The sequence below is a fragment of the Anas acuta genome, chromosome 9 (assembly GCF_963932015.1).
Source record: "Anas acuta chromosome 9, bAnaAcu1.1, whole genome shotgun sequence".
NCBI classification, from domain to species: Eukaryota; Metazoa; Chordata; class Aves; order Anseriformes; family Anatidae; genus Anas; species Anas acuta.
In genome coordinates, this window is record NC_088987.1 from 5,096,823 (window position 1) to 5,118,248 (window position 21,426).

General features: G+C 53.4%; 1 protein-coding gene across 5 annotated transcripts in view; it reads right to left on the reverse strand.

Annotated features, from left to right (window-relative positions):
* The window catches only part of TNIK (TRAF2 and NCK interacting kinase), a 140,720-nt gene that overhangs the window by 108,563 nt on the left and 10,731 nt on the right, over positions 1-21,426 (reverse strand). For all 5 annotated transcript variants that reach the window (XM_068692625.1, XM_068692621.1, XM_068692624.1 and 2 more), the window contains exon 2: positions 10,761-10,826. In XM_068692625.1, coding sequence (XP_068548726.1) covers positions 10,761-10,826 — 66 coding nt within the window. The remainder of the gene's footprint in view (positions 1-10,760; positions 10,827-21,426) is intronic.

Genomic DNA, 21,426 nt, shown 5'->3' on the forward strand with positions numbered 1-21,426 from the left:
CCCCACGGTATTTTGATCATCTGAGAGCCCTGAAATTGAAAGTCGCGAGCTCCATTTTGCTTGGGAATCTAACAAAAGGTTTTATCTGCGACAAAAGGCACTCGGAGCATTTCTCTTAAATTATCTTATTGCACACCAGCAGTAACAAATACTTGTTTGCCGTTATTAATACGCTCTCCCTGCCCATAACCGCTCCCATTTTTCTAATTTTGAATTTAAATGCTTCCGAGTTATTGATCCCTTCTGCTAGAAATCTTTGGTTCTGCTTTTATTGGTTCTTGTGCACAGCCTAATTTCAGAGAGATGAGCAGTGCATCCAACATCACCACCCTCCTGGCAGACCTGTCTCCCGGGAGCTGCCGTGATTAATATTTCCCATGCAACACAAATCACATTCTTCAGGCCCAGCTTCTCCACACTGCCGGCGCTCCCTAAATTGGCATTCTCACATCTTTTATTAAATGATATAATTAGCTGATTCCTTCTCAAGTGCCTTCCAAAATAGGTTGTGAATGGTCACCAATAAGGGAACAAAAACCGACACTCAAGGCATTGAGGCACTCAAAAGAGGAACCAATTTTCCTTGGCCGTGCCAAGTTTCAGCTAATCTAGGCAGATGCAATGAATAAATAAAAATAAAACCACGGGTTAGCCATGAAGCAGAAGGGCTGCAGCCTGGATGCACGGCGCTACTCTGTGTGCTGGGCGTGCTAACCCAGGCAAACCCACGTGTGGGGGGCACTCTGCAGCAAAGCTGAATTGAAATAATTCATAGAGCTCAAGCCAGCCAGCTTGATGAGAAACACACCACTTGAAGAAAGCCTCTCCTGGACCCCTGGTGTCCCTCCCCAAGCAAAAACCTGTAACGTGAAACCCCCATGCCCTGCACAATCTGGCATGTGAGCGTAGCAGCACGCATGGAAATCCACTTAATGCATGGCAGCCGGCGTGCAGAAACGCCCTCGGTGCCAGCACTGCAAGGACAGAGCAGACCTCGGGCCCAAATGCTGCTGCTGTTGCTTAACCCTACAGACAAGGTTCCCCTACACCACCACCGAGCCTGCTCCTTCCCACTACAGCCTGCCCGAGCAGCTCGGAGTACTCCGGACACACTGCACATGCACCAGGGTCTCCATCCCTACAGACTGCTCCCTGTCAATTAGAAAACAAACAAAAAACCACCACCAGAGCATGCTCAGCCGGCTTTCGAGGGGCCAGCTTGCTGCTTGGCTGCTACAGGACTTGAAGCAGATGCATCTCCTGTGCAAGCGGTAGGGCTCACCCACGGGATGCTGCCCTTCAGCACCACGGAGCAGGTTTTCTGCAGTTTAGGCAGTTCCATGACCATGGCAAGGAATATTTGTGAAAAGTCCCGAAGTTGAATCTTGTTCTCTGTTTCAGAAGCCCGCTCCTCCAACAGGAGATTTCCATTTCCCCTTGCAAAGCACCCCCTGGGCTCGCCTTATCGCCGTTCGGACACACCATTCACAGTTCAGCTGGAGCAGGCTCTTCGCGGCAATTCTGCTGATGCGGCTGCCTCCCTATTAGCTGTGTACAGAAGAAAGGCTTTGGCCTCCATCCTGGCCCTGCCGAATTGAAGAAAGAAGATCTGCAAAGCACAGGACATGAAGGCATTCCCACCCGGCACCCGCGGCCCCGCCGGCTCTGCCAGAAGAACAATGTCTCTAACGAACGAGTCCAGCTGCATTTGCAATTTCTCTTAAACGCTGATTGCTGATGACACGTGGATTCCTCCTGCCATAAGACACGAAGACGTGGTTCCAGCCTTTCATGTTGTCCGTAAGAGCTTCAAACCGAGGAGGTTTTCATCTGCCAGGCTGCGAGGGAGGAGGTCGGCTGGAGGCTGCTGAATGCTCAAGTTAGCCACTTAATGAGGCGGCGTGTTCCCAACTAATGGCTTTGCTCAGGGACAAATTGCAACACCAAGGGAAGTATTAGCATAAAGGCTTATCAAGTGAAAGATGTGCTGGAGTAGAAACACCCCATCTTTTCAGAAGGTGATGCTGCCACCACTGGAAGGCCACGCCACCTGAAGGCTTCAGGTCCCCACCTGGTTTCAGAGGATTTTTTTTTCTTTGTCATTCAGAAGCAGCAAAACACTAGGATTACACCTAGTAGGACTGATCATGGACAGCAGTGCTGGAAAACATGGAGAGACCTGAGTAATCCGTGATAAAATGGGAGTGTGACCACGAACTTCCCATTGCAATAAATCACTTTTCCTTTCGCTCCTCGGTGTGATGCAAACTGGTGTAATTCACGGCTGATGTAAGTGCAGGACTGCTCACCCCAGCCATGCCTCACTCCCGACTCTCCAGGGACAAATCCATCATGTCAAGTTTAAAGTTAAGAGAAAAAAAAAACAGTCTGCTTAAATTTGCTTTCATTGTCATTGAGGTTAACACACTCATCCCATCCTCAGCAACAGCCCCTGAAAAAAATCATGATTTTCTTTAAATGCAAACCAGCAGTGCCACACAAGACACTGAGCCGGCACGACCCAGCAGCCCTGGGCCCATCACAAATCCTGTGCAAGGCTGCAGCCACCCATTCAGGGAACTCACAGCCCCAGGATAAAATCAGTGCTAAATACACAGGGAGGAGGAGAGGCCTTGGAACAAGCTCCAGGCTTTCCTTTCCAGCCCTCCATCCGGCACAGCAACCACTATCTGCCATTACAACAGGGATTTTAGAGGAGGACCTGGATGAGAGCTCAGCATCAGAGGCTCCCATCCCATCCCATCCCATCCCATCCCATCCCATCCCATCCCATCCCATCCCATCCCATCCCATCCCATCCCATCCCGCAGACACCCCGTGGCTGTGCCCAGCTGGAGGAACCACCCCAACTTTCAACGAAAACACACTGGCAACCTGCAAGGAACAAATCCCACCTTTTAACTAATGAGGAGGCATCCACGAGCGAATGTTTTTAACGCAGCAGCCGCGCTGTTTAAGCCTGCTCTCGTCTGATCTAGACACTACGAAGACAACCATAAAATACATTTCTTCGCGCTGACCCTGTTAATAACCACTTCTCAAGGGAGTAGAAGCGCTGTAACGAGCTAACACTCTTTGTTTATTTGGAATTCAATAGCTAGACTTATTAAAAGAGAGATCCCAGCCAGCACTCGCTGCAGAAAACACCCGTGGTGATGTGATGGAGCAGGAGCACGGGGCTGGGGCGAAGGCTGAGCTCCAGCACACTGCCCGGGGAAGGTCCTTCTGCCTCCTGGTCTTTAACACCCATGGAGAGGTAACAAAGCCCACACGGCTTCCAGAGCAGGGCTGTGGGCAGCTTGGAAAAATTACCTCTGGGGAGCTAAAATCCAATTCTCTGCCCTTTATGCGAGTCTCTCCCCCCAGCAGCTCCCAGTTTGAGCGTGCTGTGTGGGATTAGCTCCCTGCCCTCTCTCTGCCCCCGCACACACAGGTCATTTCAGCTACCGTTTGCTCTCAGATCCAGTTTTAAAGTGGATTAAAATAATAATAATAATATGCAGAAGGCTTTTCGTGTTGGAGACTCGCTGCCACGGGTTGCAAGCTCCCCTGTAAAAGAGATGGGGCTGCAGAGGGTGAGGGGGGGTACCCGGCACCCAGATGGGGCACAGCACATGGGTTACGCTGCAGGGCACAGCCTGCACCAGCAGAGCAGAGGAGACACCTCTACTGCAGCCCAGTGGGGATAAGAAAGTCTTAGAAGGAAGCCCTGACCTCCTCCTCCTCCTCTTCCTCAGCTGCCCACGCTGAGGAACAAGGCAGGATGGGGACAGGGACAGGAGTGAAGGCAAAGCCTTTGCTGGAGACGTGGGGATGGAGCCAGCTCCCAGCCACACTCTTCCACAGGCAAATTCAAACCTAAGAGCTTAAAAAGACCTAAACAGCAAAAAAAATATTACACCAATATGCCATTCTTATGTGAGGGAGGAAAAAAAAAAAACCCTCACAACATTTGGAAGCGGGCTGTGTTTGCTTGGCGCTTTCCATCTTGAGGTAATGAGCGTAAAGGGCTTCCCAGGTAAACCTCAGCACAAACAGCAGATCTCGAGAGCCCTGCAACGAGCTAACGAGGGGTGCCCAGGAGATGCTGAGCTCCAACCAGCTCCCCTCCGGCACTGCCCTGCTCCAGGCCTTCAGCACCAGCCCCAAATTGGGCTGCATCCACGTTGGAAAAGGTGCAAAAAAGGACAAGCAAGAAACATTGAAAACAAACACTGGCCACTGCGAAAGCCTCAGGTACAAGACCCAGCCCCCGGGATCCTGCTTTGCACTTTTCAGTGTTTCTTTATGCTGTGTGGAGGAGTTTTCTGTTAACAGAGATGGTGGCACCATGTGTTTTGCCAGCAGCAGCCAAATTGGCGATCTGGCTGCTTGGTTGGTGCTGTGGCTGCTGCATCAGCTCCCCTCGAACCAGCCTCCTGCCTGAGCCCGTGCTTGCAGCGCAGCACCACCAGCTGCCCCTGAGCAGCACCTCCCTGTCCCGCAGAGAGCCCGCACTGCTCCTGGTCCCAGGGGACAGCTGGGGACAGGCAGGGCAGAAGAGAGAGAAGCGATTCAGCAAAGGCCAGTGGAGAAGGTAGTACCTGCAGGGCTCAGCACCAGGCTCCCCAGACACTGCATCAGGCTTAAACCACCAACCTGGTGCTCGTTAAATATCACGAACGGGTCAACAACCACCAGCAGCACGCACCAGCGAGATCTTCCTCATTCGCCCCCCTGCAGCCCGGGGTTGCCATCAGCTCAGCACATTCTAACAGGAAATTATTTTATAATCCACCCAGGCCTTGCAGCAACCAAACCTCACCCACTGGCCGTGCTGCTGTAACAACCCGCTCTATGGTGTCAGTGACCAGAGCTCTGCAAGCCTCAGCTTGGGAAGCTGCAGCCCCCGAACAGCAGAGCCAGGCTTGCACAGGGCATGCCCCCAGCTCCGAAAGGCTGCCTGTTTTCTGAGCACCTGGCTGTAGGGACATCCCCAAAGCAAACAGCCCCAAGCCTGGTCATTCCTGTGGCCAAACGGCTCTTGATAAGAGCTCAAAGCATCCTCTAAGCCCAGCGAGACAAGCAAAGGGCTCCCCTTCCCCCTGTGCCCACACCTGGCACCCGACCAGCCCCGCGGGGCCAGCCACCACGTCCTGCAGCGCCACTGGCTTGGCTCAGCATCTTCAAAGGGAGCTTTTTTCCCCCGTGCCACTGCAGATATCTTCTCTCCTGGCGAGGCTGCGCAGTGCTGAGCGTGCAGCAGCGCCAGGAGAGTGGCCAGAGCCACGGGCACTGCGCCCGCCCTGCCCCGGCACGGGCTGCGGAGGGGATGGAGGCGAAAGAGGGGGATGATAAATTAACACAGGGACATTTTGAATCACCTTTTGGAAGCGGCCGCAGCGTAAGAAGCACCTTTCCCTTCGTTATTCAGCCGGCGAGAAGTTCCCGTGACATATTGGTGTGTAGGTGTGTGGGGGCTGGCTCCTGCGGGGAGGGCGGGCGGGCGGAGGGTGCTCTGTGTGGTTCGGCGAAGCGAAGCAGCACAAGATGTACCAGTTGCTCTGGTAACAAAGCCTTTTTTTTTTTTTTTCTCCTTCCCCTAAGTGAAACATCATTTTAAGCGTTTTCCAGTCAAGACTTCCTTGCCCGTGTGGCCAAAAGCAGGCCCCGTTTCAGAAACACACGCACGATTCGAGGCAGCAAGGGAAGGAGTCGCTCTTCCGAAGATAATCTACCATCACAGGGAAGCTGATAAATCGAGGTCACTGTTTTGTGACCTCTGATAAAGCCAGCACGCGTTACCATACATCAGCGTGCCAGCCCAGCCCCTTCCCACAGCGCAGTAAGATCCAACTGAAACACAAAAACCATCCCACAAGCTGGGGACCCATAAGAAGGGGGGCTCTGGTGGGCTCCCCAGCACAGGCAGCCAGCCCGGCAGCAGCAGTGGCTCAATACATGTGTGTAACGCTGTGCTCGTGGCACCGAGGGATTATCCAGCAGCTTGTCAGTCTGTGCTCAGTCACACAGCCCCTGTGTGACCTTGAGGACGTGGAGCTGCCTCCGGGGGCCGGCTGGAACCACCAAGTGACCCCAAGCGGAGGATCCGGAGTGGGATGAACACCCCTGGCTCAAGTTTAATGAAAGGAACCAGGTGCTACGAGAAGATGGGAAAAGGCAAACGCTTAATAAGGCCCCCCAAACCCATCAGCTGGCTGCTGTGGGACAGAGGTGCGGGGAGCTCAGGGCTCCGTGTTCCCCAGCAGCCCAGGACTGGGGGTGCCGGTGCTGCGGGGCACCCAGAGGAGAGGGGCAGCAGCCAGCCCAGGAGCAGCGCCTGCAGCTCGCGTGCACGCAGCACGGGCTCTCGAGCAAGTCCCAGCAGTGGGCCCTCAGCCATGGAAGCTGTGTACACAGCTCAGGTTAATTCTTTACAGCAACAATCCGCAGGAAACGATCATTTTGTGCAGCGTGGAAACTTCTTCCACCGGGCTAGAAGCAACGGTGATTAATTACCAAACTATTGACCATCGGTCTTTCAGAAAGAGAGACAATAAAACAACTGATTATTAAAAACAATTAATGTCATTCTCCACTCGAGCTAATTATTTGAACTGCTAGTAATGACCTGGGAACCTGCAGAGTCTCTGTTCCCACCAGGGCTGAGCCAGACCATGGGCGGGCTGAACGCGGAGCAAGTAAGTTCTTCTCTTACACCTCCCCTCCTAAAAGCATAGAAGAAGAGAAAAAAAAAATCTTTGCCTTTCTTTAGCATATCCACCAGCCACTCATTCAGCAGGGGGACACACAGCAGTGCCCAGGGAGCACGCAGAGCTGGGGACACGCTGGGTACCACAGCAGCACACCACCAGCACCAGGACCACGTTATCCCAGCTCTTTTGGCATCTGCAGGCTCAGGGGCACCATCACCAGGAGACAGCCACACGTGGCTTTTTGAATCCCAAATATTTCAGTCGTTTTCTCATACCCCTGAACCTCAACATCTTCATCTACTGGGCCGAACTGGGGGTTCACCTCCAGATGAATCCGTTCTGGCAAACAGAAGTTGAGTAATAAATAAAATAATTGACAGAAAACTTTGGGATGCATTTCCTCATCATTTTGCCCCATGTGGGTCAAATAGGCACCTAGCCTGGGCCTAAAAGCTGGTGGCACCCCATGGTGTCCCCTGTGCTGCTCCCTCTGCCAGCCATGGCAGTGGAGGAGCATGCACAGGGACCACGGCCACAAGTCCCACGTGCCCTGAACGATGCTGTGGAACTGCTTAGCGATTAGGTGGCATTTATCAGCTAATTAAGCAATCAATAGTTATTGTGCAGTTATGGAGCCGGCCCATGGTGCCGCATCTTGTGCCCTGTAAAATAAAGCTGCAAACGGAGAGCCGCATCCCCGGCGCACCCAGCAAAGCCAGCACGCTTGGTGTCAGCACACGTTGCCCTCCTGGTGGGGTCGGGAGGCTGCATGGAGCACGCAGTCCTAGCATCACTCACCTCCCTGCTCATCTGTATGTGAGAGGAGAGCATCAATGGTTACCATCTGACCTACCTACCAATTTTTATTTTTTGGTTTAATATTAAGAAGACTGGCATCAAAACCCTGCCGTGGTGATGCTGGGTACCTGAGTGATGCTGAGCACGAGTTTGCTCCCACCCTGCTGCACAGGGGACACCCAGAGTGACCAAAACAGCTGCCTAAAAACATGGGAGGATCCCTTTATTTTGTGACATATTCAGCCCACGATAACCAGCCCGCTGAATGTCTTCCTCCAGTCTTGCACCAAGCCGCTGGGAGGGTGTCTGTGAGGAATCTGGTGGTATTTCCCTTTCAGCTCACGTGTCCATCGGTGGTTGGCACGCCAGCAGTTGCAGCCCCGACGGTGAGATTTATTCAGGCAGCCTAAGGTATGCTCAGTATGCAAGGCCTTTTTGCTTGCTCTCTAATGCAAAGCAGAGATGAACGGCAATCATGATACTCTGCCACATGAAAAGCCTTCCCTCACACTTCCAATAATGCTCTGAAGAGTTATCAGAAGTCTCCGCGACTTCTGCATTTAGAGTTTTGTTTCCAGTCAGCAGCTACCTGCTAAAAACAGCAAGGCAGCAGCTCAATTCCTGAAGCCCAAAGCACCGTGTTTCTGTTGGCCATTTCTTTGAGCATTCAGAAAAATCCGGGAACACAAAAATCCCACAGCACAACAACGCCTTGCACTGGAGCTAGCAAGACCTCGGCCGTTTATCAAAGACTATTTACAACCCGTACCAGTAGACGCAGGATTATTAGGAAATAAAGAACAGCTTCCAATTCAATTAGCGAGATAAACCATCACCGGCGCCGTCCCTCGTTAAAATAAAAGCCAAGCTCTTCACCAAGAGCTCGCAGAGCAAGGATCGTTCCCTCTGCAGCTACTGCTGCTTGTGGCCAGTGGGGGCAGAAGGACAGGTCCTGACGAAGACTTCCCCAGCCTTCAGGTCGCACCCATGTAGGACCTCGAGCTGTGCACCTCCACACCGTGTCCTCCAAGCACCGGGGACCCCAATCAGCCCTGCTGTTGGCCTCCAAGCTGGCCGGGGGATGTGACTGCTTGGAGACCTTTTGCTCCTAGGTAAGGGAGCCTCAAACTTGTTTTTAGAAGGGAGCCAGAAGGTCTAAGCGTCTTGAAAAGCGATCCATCTGTTTTGCTTTCAGAGATAAATACAGCGGTGGTATCTGGAGGAAAAGAATCGCAGAGATCTTATTTCCATGCTGGGTTTCAGGGTGGGACACCATAAACAGTTCTGTATGCTTTCTGTCAAAGTCTTCTTCTGTTTATAAAGTGGATACAACTCCAAGACTTCAATTTAAGAGAATCTGAGCTCAGCCTTAGCCTGAATTCCTACCTCAACGCTTACTAATTGGGTTTGGACAGCAGCTCCCCCCCAGCCACCATCCTGCCTGGCACTGCCAGCGAGTGAATCACACCGGGACAATCTGATTACCCCGGCACATTAAAAACAGCGAAAAGGAGGATTTTCTTTGTACAAGAAGGAGAAGAAGAAACACGGAATATATCACCTCCCCAAAAGCCTACAGCTGAACGCTTCTGGATGGTTCTCCCCCTCCTTTACGATCACACACACAGGCACCAAACAAACCACTGCAACAGGAAACACGCGCAGCAGGGCTGTGCGAGGAGCAGAGCAAACATTAGATAGTTTATTTCCCTTTTCTGCTTTCCACAAAAACATGACACTTTCTAAAGGCCATTAACGGCGCATAGTTTCCACTGATTGTTAGAAATACGCCGAAGTTAAAATTAGGTCACCCCCTGCCATTATTTTAGCGGCTGAGAAGAAAAACAGGGCTGAACCCAGCTCCCAGGGCTGGCCTCCGTGCCCGAGAGCCAACAATGGCACCACGAAAACCAGCACCAACACCAGCACCAACACCAGCACCCTCGGGGGAACACAGCCCCGGGACGAGCACCAAGGGGAAGGCTCCCGGAATATGCCCTTGGTAAGAAGGGGGCTGGAGGGGGGCCGTTCCGTTTGGTTTTCACCTTCTTCCAGTTCAGAAATTCACACGTCTTCAACCCCCGAAGTTGTGGTTCACCCGCGGTTCACTTCAGTCCTTCCAGCGTGGAATTGATGGAATTAGCCCGCGGCAGCGGGAGGATGGGGAGAGCAGGATCAGAACAAACAGCTCCTGACAGGTGGCTTCCCAAGCACCCTTTTCTCCTCTTGGTTAGGGCCAGCTCGCTGTCTCTCACTGCGTGACAGGCAAGGGCTGTGCCTTCCCCGCTGACCGAGGCAGAGCACGTGGAGGTATTCCTTCCTATTGTCAGAAGGGAACGTGGGCAAGACAGGCGAACGGGATCTCTGTGTGCACACAGGCACAAGTGCAATGTAAATACAGATCCAGTGCCCACACACACAAACCTTTGGAGAATGGGGCCCATGGGGTTGCTATCTGCCAGCAGACCTGGAATACTCAGCAAATTCCACGTGCACCTTGCCAAGAAACATGTTTACACCATGCATTAAGCACAGATAAGGCCAGACTCCAAAATAATTCGACCCCTCCTAATGCCACAAGAGTCATCCACAACAAAAAACCCCCACGATTACAGATTCTGGAATTCCCTCAAGCTGAGGGGTGATGGGGACAGGCGCCGTGCTTTAGCAAAGGATGGACACTTTAAACGTTGCAGGAAGAAGCTCACGGGTTTATAATTTTGTTCTCCACGGTCTCCTTTGTACACCCGTTTGGAGAGCTGCTGCCAGACGTTTGCAGGAGCTTGAAAGCAAACCCGCTGAGCGCCGTGGGTCTCCTCCAGCAGCAGGTTTCTGCCGAGCAGCGAGCGGCAGCCAGCCTGCGTGCTCCAGCCCCACGGTACCGGCAGAGCAGCAGCCTGAGCAGGCTCCTGGACCACGATACAGCTCTGCTGGAGAGATTTATCTACGAAACCCCAGGCTCCCCGCTCCCTCCCTCATCACAGAATCCATAAAAAGCAATTTGGGGGGGAGAGGCAAAGAAAGCAATCCGTTTTTAGTGACAGCTTCAGAAGTAGTACAAATTGCTGTTGTAGGAGCTCCACGTGCTGCGCAGAGCTGGAGCACGTGACAAAAAGGCAAAGCCCAGCGAGGTTTTTGTCAGGCCTGACACTGCTGGGACCTAACGAGGCCGGTGCAATGGGATGCTCCACGTCCAGCACACGGCCAAGGCGACCAGGATCACTCCAGACACCGGCGTAGCCTTACCTTATAGACTTGCCCATAGGTGCCATTGCCAACAAGCTCCACCAGCTCAAAGATTCCTGCAGGATCCTAGGAGAAAAGGAAGAACAAGCATTTAATGCGCTGCACTTCTAACTCCTCAAAAACAAGCTTTCTCTAAAGAGAAAGACCAACATTTTCTGACAAACGTTTTGAACATCTTAAAGTTCTCTGACAGCCCCGGGATTGGAAGCATCGCAGTCAGGTGGAGCAGAGATGTTAATCCACCCCGTGTGGTGAGCCAGTCCTGCAGGGCCATGTCCCAGCAGCATTTGTGTTGCTTGCCCTGAGGCCTGGCACATCCTGGCCATTAACTTTCTGGCCTGTCCGATAAGCATAATGGGACACCCAGACCTGGAAATGGGCACCAGAGCACACCCCTCCGCCCCGCACACCCCTCCGCCCTGCTGTCACACACGTGCACACGTAGGAGCGCACGCAGCGACGCTGCCCAAAGCCAACATTCACTGTGAGGTACGAGGGAGGGTGGGGAAAGAATAAACCGGCGCTGCTATTTTCTCCCCTCGCTGGGTTTTCCCCATCCAGCAGCTCCATTTATGCTCCTCTGCTCCTCCTCCTCTCCCCACGCTCACTTCATCAGGGTCCGTGCGCTCCCCTGCGAACCAGGTGGGCATGTGGCTCTCCTCCCTCCCTCCCCGCTCCTCGCCCGGCCTCGAGGACATTTGGGCCACCAAAAGCCACCAAGCTGCAGGCACTCGGAGGCTCTGGGGGGTTTTGAATCACTTCTGCTATGAAATGCCTCGATGTCCCAGGGAGCCGGGTACCTGCAGCCTGACAGGATGCGGGCAGCGCGTTAGCAGCTCTGCCCCAGGAGGAGGAAGAGCAGCCTTCAGGAGCATCCCTGGTGTCCTGGTTTCAGTTAGAAACCAGGGGAGACAGGCAAAACCACATGAAAACGGCCCAAAAATGCCATCCACCACCTTGAGCTGACCAAGGGCAGCGCTCCCCAACAGCGGATGGGGAAAGGGAAGCGGCGGTGCACTGAGTCTGAACCAACTGGGTGAGGAGGAGGGGAGGGATGGCAGCAGCTGCTGTTTATTTCTTGAATTTCTTTCCTTAGGGTTATTCTCTGCAGTGCTGAAACAACTCTGAAAGAGGCTTTTCAAGTGCTACAAGTATATCTATTTTTGAATATTCACTGGGAGATTAAGAGAGAAGAAAGCTGTGCCTAGGGCAGATGATCAGGAGGCTTGGAGAAGCGCATCCCGGGAAGCAGCTGGCCATTTCTGATAACGAGAACCATTTTGTCTGACACCTTTTCCGACCAATTCCCAAACCTCAGCCCCAGGAGTCCCCCCTGCCGCCCTGCAGGGGCCACCTGGCTTCACCCAGCTCCTCCAGGTTTACCCCAGCTCGTTTGCAGCATGGCTGCAGACGTCGTCCCCCCCCACCACCAGCAGCAGCAGCACCACGCTTCTTCCTTCCCCCATTTCCACGGGGAAGCATTGTCAAGGTAACGGGGCTGCTCGCCGAGCCACGGGGCCGGGCAGGATTCGAGCACAGCCCTAGCAACACGCCGGGAACGAGGAGGGAGAGGAGGGAGAGGAGGGTGCTCGCTCCTCCCTGCGCTGCTGCTGCTGCTCCTCGCGCTGCTGTCACCCCCGCAGCTCCCACACAGCCCCTGCCCGTGCCCAGGAGCAGCGTGTCACCAGCAGCCACCCAAAGAAGCCCAGGCAGAGGTCAGGGCAGGGAGAAATCCTTCTTTCCACTGAGCTGGCTCAGCCCAGGGATCAGCTCTGCACCTTCAGGGCTGCTGGGGGCTGTCCCCACGGCTGGGGGACGCGGACACCGCTGTGAGACCCCAGGGGATGGGCACGGGAGGCAGGCAAGCAGGGTGGGGTGCTCAGCGGGGGCTTTGAAACTAGCTGGAGAAAAGAAACCCAGAGCACAGAGGTCTGGCTGGGGACCAGCCCCGGGCAGGCAGGAGGAATCTCGGCCCAAATATAGCCCGGGCTGCAGATCCGGAGCAGCGCGGCTGCTGGCAGCGGCCCCAGGGCTCTCTGCTCACGCTGCCCCTGCCCCAAGGTATCGTGCCCCACTTCCACCCCCTGTGCTCACAGAGGCTGTGCATTCCTTTTTTCTGCTATTTATTTTAGTAAAAAATCAGCTCAGAAATAACAGGAAGAGATGGACACGACGTGGCTGATCATTCAGGGCTACTGGCAGAAGATGGGCTGATTAAAATCGAGGAGGACCAGTGTTTAAGACAAACCCAGGAGCAATTTTCAGCCCTACGTGAGCTTCAGGCAGACAACGGGCTGCGTTCACAGAGCTCTGCTGAGAGCCGCGTACAAACAGAGCAGGAGCTGGTCCCTCCTGACAAAGGAGGGGGCAGAAAGGCAGGGCAATGCCCAGCACGGCTCGGGGCTGTGCTTCAGGGACCCCAACACCCCACGGAAATCGGTGGTATCCAAGTCTGGGCGGCTAAAAACGGTGTGAGACACGGAGCAAGGCGAGAGCAGTCTTCTCTGGTAGCACCACGAAAAAACGCCCCCGGTATTTGCATAAACAATGCACTGAAAACCCTCGCCGTGTCAGGAAAGGGACTTCTGCACACAGCTGATAAAGCAGAACACCTCCCAGCTCCAGCAGCAGCACACGCAGCCTTTGGGAAGGCCTTATCGGCGCGAGGCAAGCAGCAGCTGGGCTCCCAGCAGCTCCTTCTCCTCGCTGAAATGGCTCCGCTTGGTGCAGACCCCGCGGGACGGCACCGCTGCCTGCACTGCCGAATTTCGGCGAGCTTGGGAAGCACAGGAGCCATCAGGAGACCTCCAACAGCAGTGACCACACCAGCTGAGGGCTGCAGGTGCTCATCCGTGGCAATGTCCATCACGAAATGTCCCTAAATAATGCCAAGAAGATGCCCACAAACACGAGGGGAAGGATGGAAGCGTTTGCCTGCGGTCTGCATGCCCAGCTCGCCTCTTCTCCTTGCAGGAGCCAAATTTTTCTCCCCTCCTGCAGCCGCACTGAAGGTATTTAGCAGCAAGGGTTATGTGAGGAGACAGGGGAGAGATGGTGGTGGGGAACCGAGGGGCACACCAATTAAAGCACTGTTGCTGTGAATGCACAGGAGGGGAAATGAGAGATCAGAGCCTCTGTAATCACCGTGCACTCATTCCCCCAATTCTGAGCAGCTAATGACAACTTCCAGCCAAAAAGCGTGGAGATAACCAGTCATTAAGCAAATGTTGTAACCCTAGAGAAGAAAAAGGCTCGGTGTGACTGGAAGCAATGCACCAGGAGGGGTTAGCAGCCGACCAGCATCCCCAGGCTCCAGGTCGCTGATGCAACTTGCTTTAGCCCACACACGGGGCACCTGCACGGGCTGCACTTCCCAAAACCACACGTCCAGGCTGCACTGTGAGCCAACGGGCTGCACGTTGGCAAAGCCCGAAGTTTCAGGCAGCCACGCACATCTCCCCAACAACAGGGCCAGAAAAATCTCAAGTCAGCTGGTGTTCCCTCAAAAAACCTCATTCCCGCGCTCATTTTGCAGGCACTGAAGCACTCGGATGATCTGACAGAACAAGGTCCCGAGCCCCCTGGGGAAGCCATCCCAAAAGGCACGCGGTTTAGAGCAAAATGGAGGGTTTGGAGGAGTACTTGAGGACAGAGTTTCTTTTTAATAATAAACCAGTCGCCTCCGTCTCCAAGGCTCTCCTAGCTAACAACCTTGTGAGCAATGTGACGATGGGCAGCAGCCAGGAGAGGGTTGCTTATATAGCTGCAGGCAGCAAGCAAAGCAGCGAGGCAAAGGCCGAGGCAATAAAATATCGAGTTACTGGGAACTTCCAGAGAAAGAGGCTGATGGTACCTTTCTGAGCTGCGAGCACTGCCCTCCCCACACAGACATACCCCTACGCCTGCCCAGTAAGAAAAGCAGTACAAAAAAAAACACTCAACAGGCTGCTCAGGTATTTTGGGGGATATTTGGTTTTGGTCATAAGCCAAGAAATGAAGCAGAACCATGTCGGCCTGCTGGGTGCTTCATCTCACGGCTCCTCCCCGCTCGGTGCCTCTCCCCTCCCTCGCCCACCCCTCCCGAGGCTCCCAAGCCGAGCCACCACCAGTGCCATCCACCTCCTGCCCACTCGAGCTGCTCTGCTTGGAGAGCAGCGAGGAGCTCGCTGAGGGTTTTGTTTTCGTTTGGAAGCAGCAATTTGTCCTCCCTCACCCCCAAACACCCAGCACCACATCTCAACAGAAGATGTTAGGCAAGGAACAACGCTCCTGCACGGCAGAAGGGTCACGGCCGTGCTTTGCCCCCCCCAACCTACACTCGAGCTCTCCCAGGCCTCCCCCCCTCCTCTCCCTGGCTTCTTGCTGAGAGCCCCAGCCCTGCTTCCCTTCCAAAATGTCCAGCCTCCGACCAGCTGGCGACAGCAGAATTAACGAAGAGCCAATGACCACATTGGGCATTGCGGTCACTACAGCTGGATCACTCCTTCAGCTCCTACCCCTTCAATTTAGGGCGTAAGTGTGGGTTTGTAGCTAACAACCAGAAGTGCAGCCAACAGCTCTACTGAAGGCAGAGCAGGAAAATCCACCTACACACACACAAACCCCTCCAGCCAGTCCCACGTGGTTACACCAGGTCCAAATGACCAAAGCTACGATATCCTGACCTCTGCCAGATGTCCTGCTTACAGCTGAGCACCTGCACACCCAACATCGGAGATCTTCTCACCCAATTTCTCCTTCCTACCATGTCAAAAGGAAAAGCGGCCAGTAGACAAAACAAGGAGGCTCCAAAGCCAGACAAGGTGTTTGTGCTGCTGTAGGGGATGGGTCCCACAGCCCGGGTTGTGCTAGAGATGCCAGTAAGGGACAGCAGGGCCTGCGCTGACAGGCACGAAGCCAGCCTTCCTCCGGGAGGACGCGTTTGAAGCTTGACTCTCCCCAAACCTAAAACAAGTCAGATCCTCTCTCACTTCAAAACCCTTTCCGGCACATCCCGTGGCTCCTCGGGAAGGCCTCCACAATCGCTGGCAGCCATGCGACAAGCCCTCCTCCAGCTCAGGGGGGCTGTTTTGTAGAGGAGCTGCGAGCCCATCAGCGCAGAGGCAGCGCTGCCGAGCGAACCCCGACGTTTCCAGCGCCGCGCCGGATGAATGCGGCCCCAGCACCGGCACCGATTCAACACACGCCTCATTCGAGCACACAACTTCAGCAGGACAATATATAAAAGGCCTGGCTAAGCTCAGAGTCTCTAAAAAGCTACAGAGCCAATTATAAATCGTATCGGTAGTCCCCAGAAGATCTGAAGTCACCGCTAGCATTGTGCCACACTTCTTAGGATGCGAGAGATCAATTAGAGCCCAGCAGCTGGACACGCTCCACGCTGGAAGTCACTCATCCGCAGTTTCAGCCCAATAAGATATTATTCCTAACTGTTTAGATCTCACCCCTCTGAGAAATAAAGAGTTTCACCTTGGCCAGCAAATGTTTGCATCCAGCTGAAATTGCTACCTGCCAGTAAATGCTGTCAAAGGTTTGGGGGACCTCAGAGGAGCTGCTTTAATTACTTACCCGAGCTGCTGTTCCAGGAGCTGCAGCCTCTCAACGCATCGCTCCTAGAGGCACATCTGAAAAGCGAGGTCACCACCAAGCCCAGCACCAAGAGCAGACCAAAATTCAGCGTTTCCAGCAGCCGGACCCTTTGGGGGTTTGCCTGGGGATGTCTGCAGCGGTGACAGCTCAGGAGCCAACCTGCACCTTTCTGAGCCTGGAGATAGCAGCCTCCAGGGGAGGCCACCAAGCTCGGATATCTGCGATTACCTTCGCCAAGGCAAGGCAGCCTTGTTCCTTCCTTGCAGCCAGAAGAAGACCTCAGCGTGGGAGAACTCTCCCATTTTGTTTCAGAGAAGGACAAAGCAGGGCGCAGATCACACCCCGTTCGTTAGCATCCCGCTAGCTGCAGCAGTCTGCAAGAGGCAGCCAGCAGACCGTAAAAAACGCAGCGATGCTCCACGGGCTCCCCAAACACACGCTATGGACACGTCTGTCACAGAACCATCTTGACAAACCGGCAAAGTTACTCAGAAATCAGAAACGCCAAGGATATGCTAAGTCACACGCCTCGAATCTAGAAAGAGCTTCCTCACTCGGGAGCTAACAGGGTGCAGGGGAGGGGGAGGGAGGCTTCGCACCCTTTCCCTACATTTCACAGGCTCCGCTGAGTAATGCCAGCCTCACCGGGGAGCCCGGCCGCCTGAGCTTGACAGACCCTCCCTCAGACTGGGGGGAACGAGGTCCTGCAGCGAGAGGAGCAAGATCCTGCCTGCCACGTGCCCAGAGAGCTGCCTGACAGCCACACGCGCCGAAATGATTCACAATAATTTTTTGCCAGGTCGTAAAGCCTTTCCCAGAGCAAAGCTGCTGTGTTTCGCGGTGGCTCGTGTTGTGAAGCGCTCCTGTAGGCTCTGGGAGCTGCTTTTTCTCCTAAATCCCATTAATGAACAGGGTGGGGAGCAGGGACTGCCCTGCAGCTCGGGGGTACTGCAGTAGTGCCTCAGCCCAGTCAGGGCAGCAGGACCTCTCGCATGGGTCTGAGCTGAGTTTGCTCCACAAGTCACCGTGGCACCCCATGCACCCAAGCACCCCTTTCTGCTTTATGGGATCAGTTCGGGTCCCGCAGGGGACAGCTGCACATCCCCGAGCAGGACTGGGCCCATAAGCGGGGAGTTTCATCACGTGGGTGTCGGGATGTGCAACGGGGTGGGAAACACTCCCCACTGCTTCTAAATTAATTGCTGTTGTTGTGATTTGATTTGCAAAAACCTCCAGGGCTAAGTTTTGTTTTAGAAAACTACAAACGCATCAGATTAATCAACTGAAAATAAATCAGTTTGAGTTATTTATTTCTCCTCTATCTACTCCTCTTTAGGCTTGGCAAGTCCCCGCATTCTTTCCATCCCGTGCAAGAAGAAGACCAGGGCTTTGGGCTCGTCATTATTTTAAAGGAACTTCTGCAACGTGGAGCAGCTCTGCGAGCCTAAACCACGGCACAGGTACAAGGAGGAGGAGAAGTGACGGCTGGGGCTGGTCTCCACATGCAGCAGGCACCAGCCCTGCGCCCAGGTGCTCGGGAGAGGAGCAGAGCGAGGAGCTCCATCTCCTCCAGCCACATTTTGCTGCCTCTGGATCCCTGCACATCCTTTCCCCCTGATTCCCTGCCTGCAGCTGCAGCAATGCGGCAACGCCTCTGCCAGCGAACTGGGGAGAAAAGCCCTCACATATATTATTCTGGAGAAAATTAATCTTGTGTTCCACAGAATATTAAGTGGATTACATCTACAGCCTCCAAGGAGGGAAATGTTGATTCCCATGTAACTTGTGCCATTATTCACCTCTATTAACTTTTATTTTTTACCAGCACAATGTTGGTCATGGTTATTCCTTGTTATTCAGTCCAGACTTCAGCCAGACCTCAACACGCCGAGCAAGGAGAGCACGTGGGACCTCTCTTCAGCCACGAGGAAGGCTCAGAAATCATCCTGCAGTGGCACTGTTACTGCACAGGGCAACGTTCAAGGGGGTTTCTCAAAGCCAGCTTCGTTTCTGCTGGACAACTCCACGGCAGGGTCACATTTGAGCATCGCTTGGCCATCCCCATCCAGGTCTCATGGAGCCCTGCTCTTTCTGTGCGGAGGTGCTAATGACTAAAAAAGCAGCAGGCTCCGATAATCAGCCTCAAGATCATTTAAATCCTTACCTATCATTTAAATACATGCTCCCAGAGGGCAGCATACCCTTTGAAGCAGAGCTCGTGGGGAGCGCAAGTCACTCAGCACGGAGGAAGCAAGCCCAAAGCCACACAGAAAGGATGCAGCCCACCGATGGGGACGCAAACACAGCCGGAGCACTTCTGAATCTTTCACAAGCACCTCGATGAGTTTAAAAGGCCAAAAGGAGCGTTTTGATGATGTTGCACAAAGTAAGGAAGGAAAGGAAATGTGCTTTTTTTTTCTAGACATGATGCACAATCAAGAGCTCAGTCCTGGCTTGACAAAGGTAGCGATTCTTTGCTCTCCGTGTAAATCTCACTGCTCTGTGCTGAAAGAGGAACAACTTTTAACCTGTAATTCCCAGGCTCCGTCCCCTCTTTTACAGTTCCTTGAATAATTTGAATTCTGCACAATAAACGTCAGAGCTGATAAGAGAAGCCTTATCGGATGAAGGAACCTACAGCTTTCCACGTGGGCAAGATGCAGAGCTAATGGTTACAGAACCAGATAAGGGTGCCCATAACCAGAAATCAAACCCGTGCAAGGGCAGCAGCAGCGACGCACTCTGTCAGGCAGTAAAACAAGCAGTACAACAAATGCCCTGTAGGTTAGTGCCCAAGACCCCACTTCTGCCCCTTTCATGCAGCTCTCTTCTCCGTGTTTTGTCCTCACCGAGTCCATCAGGTGCTCTCCATGCACTGAACTTGCTGTCGGTAACAGGGCTGCACCTTGGTCCCCTGTCACGGCTGCTCAGGACATAAGAGCTGGCTTCACATCACCCTCACTCCAAGTCCCAGCACCGGTCTTATGTTCCTCTATATGACTGGTGCTACCCGTTTTGGTGCACTAGTCTTGGTCACAAATTCACTTTTGCTGGTTCTTTCAAGAACTCTGACCTGTTGGTTATCTTCCCACCTGATTTCCTCCCTGAGAACTGACACCTGCAAGTTTTTTCCCTTCCCTCGTGTCCCAGAGCTCATTCTGTGTTGGCAAACCTACAAGAAAAGCATTTATTGAAGGAATTTGCTCATCAACTCTTGCCGGCACTGAAAACACACCTTATCTAATCTTAGGAGAGCATAGTTTAATGACTACAACACAGGATGAGAGGCCAGAAGGTCTGACTTCTACTCCCCGCTCTGCCAGGGCTGCAGCGCCTGTAAGTGAATGTAGACAAGATGCTTGACCCCCCCCCCCTCACCTTGATTTCCCCTGGTAGAAGACTATCCTTGCATTCCTTTCCTCACAGGGGATCTTATCTGTAAACTCCTCATTAGCATCTGCAAAGAGTTATGCCTCTCCGGATGTGGATGTAAAGCCAAGCGGAGCTGCAGCACCGGCCGCTGAGCCTGGAGACATCCTCTTCAGTGCTCTCAGGCAAACTGAGCAGCGCTGCACTCCCCATCTGTGCTTAGGGAAAAAAAATTAATTCTTTCCCTCTACAGGAAAGAAAAAAAAAAAATCACTATTATCCTACAACAGCTGGATGCGGAGATAGGGTAAATCCAGACCCGGCACAGATGCTCCTGAAGATGAAGACCAGAGCCTCAGCTCCCACGGCCTTGCACACAAGAAGGCTCCTGCTCTGCCCTGCCTCAGTGCCTTGCAGTCTTTGTGGGGCACTAGAACGCAGAAAGGGCTTCTTCTGGTATTAATAGAAACTTCCAGTTGGAAAATAACTGGCTATGAGCAAGCAGAGTAATATTTCAGGTCTTCCGAGGAGGAAAAAGTCACCCCACCCTGACCCGCTCCCACTTTTCCCACTTGCCTCAGCTCACACCAGCAGCACTGGTGCCAGCCACAGCCCCTGCACTAGCTGGGACTGCTCCAGAGCAGCAGGACCTCCTAGATGGACCCACAAACGTCCTATTTCCCCCCGAGTGGGGGACGGCGCAGTGAAGGACAGGAGATACGTCCGCTCTGGTCTAACCGCAAGGAACAGCAAGGTCTCAGTGGAGCTGCTGGCCCAGGAACTTGGAAAAAATAAAACAAAGGGCTCGGTTCCTTTTAAAAGAGAAAAGAAGAATGTCCTATTGTTCCATAATTAATGGAAAGCAGAAGAGGCTTCATGAACTCATTGAGAAACACAGGGTGAGTATTAGAAAGCACATCTCACTATTTCATAATCACAAGGTGAGCTGCTTGCATAATACCGAAAAGGAGCATAATCGAGGCTATCACAAGGCAGTTATGAAACTTGCGTTTTAAATGCTTGATAACAGAGTAATTAGGTTTCCCGAGCGATTTCGTTTTTTTCCTTTTCGGACACTGCAAAGCAGATGCTGCGGCCTCCAGCACCCTGGCGAGGCGCACACGCGATGGATGGGCAGGGATGAGCCGGGACCCAGCCCACGCCTTGCTTCCAGACCCACCCAGGGGAGGCTTTGAGATCACACCGAGAGACAGGCTGTGAACCTGAAAGAGTAAACCTCAAGATAACTGCACGCTGAGTTAACTGCTCAACCCCAGCGAGCTCCTAGGCCTGCCTCTCCGTGGTTTTAGCCATGAACATGCTCACAGGCACTGCGCCGGTGGGACCTGCACACCCGGCCTCCCCAACACAACACATCATAGAGGGCAGCAAAATGTCACGGAAACCAAGGGCAAACCAAGACAGAAGACAGTCCCTCCCCCACCGCTCCTTCTATTTTTAGGCAGCCAGATTAGCTGGGAGCAGTTTTACTCGGGTCTGGTAATGAGTAATGCTCCTGCATCTTCTCTCCAGGATGTTTCCTCTGCCGGCCAGCACTCATGCCGGCACTTTGCTTTAAAGCAAGAGCATGGAAGAGATCACATGAAGTGGCAAAACCAAACTACAACTTCATGGGAAAGGCTCTCAGGGAAGTGACCCTGGCATTGAACTTGGGCCAGGTCTCCCACGTTCACCACACTGCTTGATT